This window comes from Medicago truncatula, chromosome 2, assembly GCF_003473485.1.
Source record: "Medicago truncatula cultivar Jemalong A17 chromosome 2, MtrunA17r5.0-ANR, whole genome shotgun sequence".
Classification (NCBI taxonomy): Eukaryota; Viridiplantae; Streptophyta; class Magnoliopsida; order Fabales; family Fabaceae; genus Medicago; species Medicago truncatula.
Genome location: NC_053043.1, coordinates 6,239,493 through 6,248,739, shown reverse-complemented (window position 1 = coordinate 6,248,739; position 9,247 = coordinate 6,239,493). Strand labels below are relative to the sequence as shown.

At 31.2% G+C, this 9,247-nt stretch overlaps 1 protein-coding gene and 1 non-coding gene across 2 annotated transcripts; both read right to left on the bottom strand.

Moving 5' to 3' along the window:
* Nucleotides 1-5,639: 5,639 nt before the first annotated feature.
* LOC11437812 (uncharacterized) lies at nucleotides 5,640-8,228 on the bottom strand. The gene is made up of 2 exons (XM_003593848.4): nucleotides 8,092-8,228; nucleotides 5,640-6,398 (listed from the first exon to the last, which is right to left on the bottom strand). The coding sequence occupies exon 2, from the start codon at nucleotides 6,377-6,379 to the stop codon at nucleotides 6,038-6,040; it is 342 nt and encodes a 113-aa protein (XP_003593896.1). The 5' UTR covers nucleotides 6,380-6,398; nucleotides 8,092-8,228; the 3' UTR covers nucleotides 5,640-6,037.
* LOC112419607 (small nucleolar RNA SNORD34) lies at nucleotides 6,585-6,668 on the bottom strand. Its single transcript, XR_003009732.1, has one exon. It is a non-coding gene; the product is annotated as a small nucleolar RNA SNORD34 (small nucleolar RNA).
* Nucleotides 8,229-9,247: the final 1,019 nt, after the last annotated feature.

The following is a 9,247-nucleotide window of genomic DNA, read 5'->3' as shown; positions in this document are numbered from 1 at the left end:
TTCCTTTGTTGTTGATACCTTACAAGTTACAAACAATTATCATCCTATTTAGCTCTCAACAGCATAATGAAGGTTCCTTAAAAAAAAAAAAAAAAAAACAGCATAATGAAGGTGCAATTAACTAACTATGAGGTAGTGGTACAACGGTACTACTGGACTTTACTCCAAGAGTGTCTTTACCATACATCTTTAGTCGGGAATTTGTTTTAAGATCCTATTATTTCTTCCTTACATATTGTAATTTCTTGTCATAATTTAAATAATTGTTTAAATGATACATTAAATTATATTAGGAAAATGTTAAAAGAGTATTCTTTAGGCCCCGTTTGGATTGGCTTATTTTGAGCTTATGTGAGCTTATATACTCCCATAAGCCTTTTTAAAGGTGTTTGGGTAAATAAATAAAAATATTTTATCATAGTTTCATAAGCTGCTTATGTCATATTTCATTAAGCCTAAATTTTCAGCTTACCCTCCGGCTTAACAAGGAGCTTATGAATTTACGTGACCTCCTTCGATTCTCTCTGGATCCACATTTTCAAAACATGTATTTTAATTATAATTGTCTTTGGCGTTGCATCAGTAACCAAATTACTATATACTTATCTTACTAAAGTAACACACGTAACTAATATTTTTATTATTATTTTTTTGTTACGTAACAAAATGAAATTGAATAAAAAAAAAACAAACTTAACTTGATTTTTTTTAAGGACAAATATTGATTATACTATATATATAATTATAATTAATATATTATAATATTGTTTTTTACATCTTGATTAACTTTATAAAAAAATCGTGATAATTGTGGTTCGATTCTCTGATTTTTCTGTTAAATTAAAAATATTTAAAATTTCGATAATTGCTTATGTAATGTCACATCCAAACACTTCAATTTATGTAAATACTTTTTAGTGTACATATCCAAACATAAATAGCTTATCAAGTATAAGAGCTTATGATGTAAGCTCTAATTCTATAAACCCTAATACTATAAGCATCTATATAAACTATTTATCCAAACGGGGCCTTACTCCTTTAGATACTAATTCAGGAAACTAATATAAAAACATTATATGGGAAAGTGGTGAAAAATAATATATTCAACGTTTTAAAAGTAAAATAATTGTTGTTTTCAATGAACAATTTTTATTTTTTGTTTTTTCTAACTAGTGTTTTAGAGACATCGGTTGATATGACCCATTGTATATATTTTTTTTTTTTTTTTTGACAAAAACAAAATTTATTCATTTATTCAAATCGAGAGATTATATCATTCAACACCGCTAAAAATGTAAAGGATGAATCTGCGAACAAACTCACAACATCCAAGTTAATAACATCCAAGTTTGATGGGTTCCTTATGGGTGCTGATCGCAGGGGTGTCTCTTTTGGTGTTTGTTTTTGGGTGTTCCACCTATATACGATGTCTTTAGTTTGTACTTTCCGTAACACTGGTCTCAGTTCGTCTTGTGCAGAGATCTGATTTTTAATAAAATTTTGCTGATTCAAAAAAAAAAATAGCATATAACTGCATAATGCCTACAAAAATATATGATAAAATTAAAGTCACCGGAATATCCATGGCCTCCGGATCTGCAACGTTGACGCCCAAATCTTTGATTGAATGATCGATCTTTCAATATGAATCAAATGAACACCGCACAAAGATGGAAAATCAAACAACGCCACACAAGACAACGAACAACAAACCACCACACTTCGATGATGAAATCACAAAGAAAAAAACCTAGATCTATGTGAAAATCACTTATTTAGATTGAAATAGAGAGAAAAAGATGAAGAGGGGTGATTTCAGGTCAAGAATAGACCGAAAACCACCCCTCAATGAAGAAACCGTAAAAGAAAACCTAGAGAGAGAAAACTAGGGTCGGCTTGTTGGAGAGAAATATTTTTTGCAAAAATGACTTAAAAAGATAAATATTATTGAACCGATCCGAGCATTAGTTTTTTTACTTATGTCTTAGGATAAGCCATGGGTTCTTTACACATAAGTTAAAGATATATTTTTTTCTTCAAAAAGAAGTTAAAGATATATTTTTATAATTCATAAAATTATGCTAGAATTGGACAAATAAGTTTTATATTCCAATTTAAAAGAAGTTAAAATATATTTTTATAATTCATAAAATTATGCTAGAATTGGACAAATAATAAGTTTTATATTCTCATTTAACAGTTGAAACAATTCCTATATGAAAATTGCTTTTTTGATATTGAATACTTCCTATTGGCATAAGTAAATGACTAAATTACCCCCAGTGGTAGTTAACTGCCTCTGGCATATGCGCCAACTGCCGCTGGCTTTGCTTCTTTTTATTATGATTTTACGCGTTTCGGTAGAAAAATCAAAATAAATCGAAAGTTATTCAGAATTCTACGAAACTTTGCACATCATCAATATGTATTTATATAGAGGTGTCTATAAAGTTTCGTAGTATTTCGACTAAGTCTCGATTTATTTTGATTTTTTGACCGAACCATACAAAATCGCAATTTTTTTCAAGTGCGAGTCCGAAAAAGTGTCCTAAGGGTTGAACTTTTTTATGCTTTTTTGCACTCATGTTTAGAACAAAAAGTAACATCTCCCACAAAAAAATTGAATTTTTCGACAAGGGACGGATTAAATATGATTTTTTAACGCGCCTAAAATTTAAGACACGAAAACATCAACCTAAAAATTGAATTTGAGCTGTTTTTTTTGCAGACACCTCTATAAAAATACATATAGAGGATCTGCAAATTTTCTTAGTATTTCGAGTAATCCTCAATTTATTTTAATTTTTTTATTGAAACGCGTAAAATTGCAATATTTTTCTAACTGCGCGTCCGGAAAAGTTATATAGAAGTTGAATTTTTTCATTATTTTTTGTACACATATTAAGAACATAAAAAAAATATTTCCTGCAAAAAATTAGAATTTTTCGACAACGGATGGATTAAATATGAATTTTTAATGCGGCAATAACTCAAGAAACCAAAACATCAAAACGTCGACCTAGAAATTGATTTTTGATCTGATTTTTTGTAGACAGCTCTGAAAAAATATAAATAGAGGTTCTGTAAAGTTTCGTAGAATTCTGAATAAGTTTCGATTTTTCGATCGAAACACGTAAAATCATAATAAAAAGCAGCAAAATCAGCAGCAGTTAACTACCGCTGGAGGTAACTTGATCATTTACTTATGTCAATAGGAAGTATTCAATATCAAAAAAGCAATTCTCTTCCTATATTACAAACTATTAAAACATGTGTTGTAGCCCTTTAGATCTATGTATCTTAATTATTTTTTTAAAATACATATAAAGCTTACATGTTTTTGTATGTACTTTTGGGTCGGAGTAAACCTTGGTTTGTGAATATTCAACCCAACCAAAATATCAAAAGAAATAACTAAAACTGTAAAATATTTGAAGGAATTACAAAAGGGAAATTAACTAATACAAACTATTTCTATAAAAGAATTAAGGGTGTGTTTGTTTCAAGTTATAATTGTTGATTCCCGAGAATAAAATGATAGGAATGTATATGCCTATGTTTGTTACAAGTTTACTAAATTTTATTCCCGGGTATAAAATGTTCCTGGGAATAGAAAAAATTTCCCAAGGAAAATGGTGGGAATAAAGTTCCCATGGAGATGGGAATAAATTCATAAATAGTTTACCTATTATAATCCCTATTTTTATGGTTCCTAGGAATATTATAAAGCTAACCAAACATATTTTTCCTAAATTCCTTGGAATAAAATTCCCATCTTTATATTCCAAGGAATGTTATTCCTAGGAATAAATTTGGTAAACTTGAAACAAACACACCCTAAGGCTTAATTGCACTTTTCCCCCCTATCTTTTGCCAATTGTGGGATTTTGCACCCCTCTTTTTTTTTGAGCAATTTTGCACCCCATCTTTTTGCCCCCTTTCTGATTTTGCACCCCATCTTTGTGTTCAATTGCACTTTTGCCCCTTATCTTTTTGTTAATTGTGCGATTTTGCACCCTCACTTATATTTTTTGAGCGATTTTGCACCCTATCTTTTGCCCCTTTTCCCCTCTTTTAATGATGATTTTGAACAAAACACAGTTGGCAAAAGATAGGGTGCAAAATCACTCAAAAAAAAAAAAAAGGTGCAAAATCGCACAATTAACAAAAGATAGGGGGAAAAGTGCAATTAAGCCAAGAATTAATGGAGAGCTTGAGCCTCGCTTTTCTCTTACTGAAATCATCCTTGTATCCTTCAGCTGCAGTATTCTTGGTTAGGATATTTTTTTCTCATTCCTCTACGGCTCTACCCAACTCCTGAACATTCCTCCAAATCACAGCCTCTCCCTTTGGCTAACAGAATTTATAGTCACTTTAATCAAGGAAATTACAGTTGTAATAATAGCACAATCTTCACCATTGAGCAATGGATCAGAATTCCATCAGAGCAAATCATAGACATACATGCCATCCTATTAACAATTTCTGCTCACTGAAATCTCTAACCCCTTGCACTGAAAGAAGAAAATAAAAAGAAAGAGGAGTGTTATTTGAACAACCATTTGGTTGACAACTTTTAGGACAACCATAATTTATAAAAAAAAAATTGGTATTTGCACGAAAACCAAAGCAATAGAGAGATAAAGTAAAAAGTAACGTGAGTATGAGAGAGAAAGTTGTCACAAAAGTTGTCATAAAATGGATGTTGAAATATCATTTCTCAAAAAGAAAAGATCACTTGTTAGTGACACAATCACCAAATTGCACCGAAATCTTCAACCGTTGTGCTGAAAAATCATTAAAAATAGTTGTGATTTTCTTAATTAACTTAATTTGATTTTACTAAGTTTGTTGTGAGAGTTTAAGATCATCAAATTGTCACAACTTATACACGAAATATTAGGTTAAATGAATGAAACCAACCTACATGCCATTACTCAACACACTTAAATGTGTAATTTTTGTCCTTTTTCATGCATAGACAAAGATAAAGTGAAATTGACTCTTTTCACAAAAATGGAAGAGATGACTTCACGCCTCTGAGCCTGAGCCTACTACATTGTCTTTGGATTTAGATGTGTTGCAGGCAGGACTCATCAATTAGTTGCAGGTAGCTATTGCCTGTAACTCTTTTTGTTTTCCTCTTCCGAGTATAATTTTTGCTTTTAGTTTTCCTTTCCTTTGCTTATTGTGTTTGTTATACAATTGTGGGCAAGATTGATTGCTGGGTAATGGGTAATTAAATAAAGTAAATTTGTGTTGCAGTTATACTGGTATACGTCATGAAGCTTTCTGAAAGAAAATGGTGTTTAGCATTTGAGGTCTTTGTTTGTAGTTGATAGTAAAGTGGCGTGTGATTTTATACGTTTTAGACAAGGCTCCGTATTAAATAGGTTTTCTAAGTTGTTTCTACAAGATCTCCTAAAAAATCTCACAAGTGATTATTGCTGCTGAAATAAGTCAGTCCAAACCGATCAAAGCTTTTACGTCTTGAGGAAACCTGCTAGTGTTACAAGTATGGTTTCTTGTACAAATAGATGTGTACATTTTTTTATTACCAAGACAAGAAAACATGTGCTGATTTACCCTTTCTTCATTATTTTATTACTTCTCATAGGAAATGCAACTTTTCGTTATTTCCAGGATACAAATTTTCATCACAGTCACATCGGAATACATTTAGTTGAAGTTTGATATATCAAACTCAGCATCTCAATTCTCAATTACAATACAGGCCCCGTGAAGTTTAGGATAATTACAAATTTACAATAAATTTGAAGGGAAAAGAAGGCATTGGCAAGAATAAAGCAGCTAAAAGATATAGAAGCCATGTAATGTCACCATTCCAACATAGTTATATTTTTATCTCCACTCAAATGAACCGTAACATTTTACACTCATGGGAAACCCTAATCATTTCTTCATTATTGAAAGCTTAAGCAAGCGTACCAATCTTATATTCTAAAACAACATACTGAAATCTCAAATTCCATTGATAATTCATCAATGGAACAAATGAAACCCCCAAAAGTACTCATGTTTTGTAAAGTGATAGAAGTGACAATTGTTCATCTACAGAGCAATCCACATGACATGACATGCGGCAAGAAGAAGGAATAAGAATAAGACCAATGCACCTCTGTTCCATTGGAGAAGGAGACGAGCGTCGAGTGCTACGATACTCCACAGTATCCTGAAGAATAATATTCCCTTGCTTGTCCATGCAATAGAAGTTACCCAAGAAGAATCTTCCATCTTTGATCCCAACCAACATTTGGCGAAACAGCAGCTTCCTTACCCGACTGACTCGATCTGATTCCAAACTGTCTGAGCTTCCTCCTTGAACTGGAACAGGTTGTTCTGCTTCTTGTTCCATCTTAGCACTTGACAATCACCTGCAAAAGAACAACAGATACCATCTAAACAACTTCAAAGTCTGGACAAGTGTAAATGCAACTGCAGAATATATTATTAAAATGGAAAGATGATTTATGAAAATATTATTATTGTGAATCAAATTCAATCACACACAACAAATCGTGCAAAATACGTGAAGTTTGCACGCATCAACAAGCTTATAAAAAGGTCTCAGATTATTTAAACACATCATAATCTAGAAAAGATGATCAACCAATATAGGCAAATTAAACACATCATTGACCTTACCTTTATAAAAATCACAGTACATTAAAAAAATCACAAAAAGAACTAAATTAAACGTTTGTTGTAAACAAAAAAAAAAAACAGATTTAGATGGGGATTTCACTCATTAATGCCTAGATTTATTTAGGTTTAATTCTGACAGCAATTTTCCTTAACTCAATATCAGAAGAGGGAGCTTCCGCTTCGTATCCTCATTGTGAACACTTCTCCCCAGAAAAACACATTAAAACAGTCGAAAAACTGAAACGAAAAACTAAAAGGTTTTTTCATTGCACTAGATAATCAAGGAGATAATAAACAAATCAGAGAAAGAAGGTTAATTAAATCAGAGAAAGCCCAGCATTCAAGTAAAGATCTTTTTTCACAACTCAATATCATTAACATTTGATTGAGTTTTGATTTTCATCATAGCAAATAAAAAAAATTGACCATTTTATTCCAGAAAGTGAAACAGAAATTAACAGTAAGAGCAGAAAATTGTTAAGAAAAACAGTAAGGGCAGAAACGATTCATTCATAAACCCTAATAAAGGTAAGGTAAGAGAGAGACGTAAAAGTGACAATATCTTTTGAGTAACAAGTTGATGATTGTTGAAGAAACAAATGAAATGGCCACAAAAAAATTGTTACCTACAAGGAAATGAAAGCTTTCTTCACATGTTGTTTGGAGCAGTGTTTAAAAAACCAGCCCCATCATCGACTAGGCTAAGTCAATGGGTCACTAGTTGAACCATATGGATGAACCGGATTAAACCAGATAACACAGTAGTATAACCCAGACTCTATAACAAGTTTGAATAAATACTTAAACGAATGACTTAGTCTCTTAAAAAAAAACTCATGATATCTACTAACATAATTTCACAAGCTCATTGTTCAAATTCACTGAGGTGACATAATTAGCTAATCAAACACAGACTAAATCCATATTAGAACTATATCCCCTTCTTCCTTTTATATTCACGCGGCATTATTTTGTTTCACATTATCAAAATAACGAAACTTTACAGAAAATTATACCCTTTTCCATCACCGTGAGATTTTCACCCCTTTTAACTAACATAATTAGTGTTTACCAAGATTGCAAATTTCATTTATTTATCTGTGATATCGAGCAGGTAAAGAAATAACTCAATAGAAATAACTCTGCAGGATCTTCTCTACATAAAGCAAGATCGATTAAAGCATCACTCAAACACAATTCTTTATAACGACCCTGTTTGGATAAACAACATGATTTGCGGCTTATAGCATAAGTGCTTATCGTATAAGCTCAATTGAAAAAAGTATTTCGATTACACAAATTAAAATAAAGTGAAATTGCTTTCGTTTAAGCTATAAGCTGTTTTTATAAGCTATTTTGGAGAACTTATGGAAATAAGCTATTTTCAATTTGAAGAGTGAGGGAAGAAAGAAAAGAATATACCTGACAAGAGAGAAACGAAGGCAACGCGGGGGAAGGACAGAGGCCGGAAGAAGGCAGGACGGACGGACGGACAGCAAGGAAGGAAGGGTTGCGAGAGAGAGAGTGAGACTCTGTCTAACTTCGTTGTGTTTCTTTCTAACGACAGACTAATTTAAACTTTTTTATTTTTTGAAAAAATAAACTATTTTTTGTTAAAAAAAAAAAAGAGTAAATAGTCAATTTCGACTCTGAAATTGTAAGTTTCATCAATTACCCCCCTGAAATTAACAAAACTTCAATTACCCCTTGAAATTTCACAACGTTAGTCAATTTACCCCCTCCGTCAAATTTTTCTGTTAGTGAACATGACGTTTTGCAAATACTCCCCTGAAGTTTTGCATTTATGTGCAAAATGCCTCCAAGCTTAAAAATTTATATTATTTTTTTCTTAAAAACAAACAATTAATAGTTAAATATTAAAGTTAACTATTAATTTTGGAGTTTGGAAAAACTACATACATATATAGATCAAGATAGGGAAAAATATGTATTTTTAAAGTGACAATAATGGTTATTTCTAATAGACAAATTATTATTTTTAGAGGTTTATAAACAAATTAAAAATCAAATTTATATTTATATTTTCTCTTTCACCATCTTAGTCTTTTAACTCCTCCAACCCCTTCAACAATTTGCTCAAACCATTTAAACTACACAACCCCCAATATTAATCCACAAATCATCCCATTATTGTCACTTTAAAAAATGCATATTTTTCCCCATTTTGGAGTCTATTTTGATGTATATATGCATGTAGTTTTCCCAAATTCCAAAATTAATAGTTAGTTTTAATATTTAACTATTAATTGTTTGTTTTTAAGAAAAAAATAATATAAATTTTTAAGTTTTGGGGCCATTTTGCACATAAGTGCAAAACTTCAGGAGGGTATTTGCAAAACGTCATGTTCACTAACAGAAAAATTTGATGGAGGGGGTAAATTGACTAACGTTGTGAAATTTCAGGGGGTAATTGAAGTTTTGTTAATTTCAGGGGGTAATTGATAAAACTTACAATTTCAGGGGGAAATTGACTATTTACTCCTAAAGAAATAAAAACATAAAAATTACTCATTGTTATAAACAAAAATCTACATTTTAAATTCATTCAATAAATTAT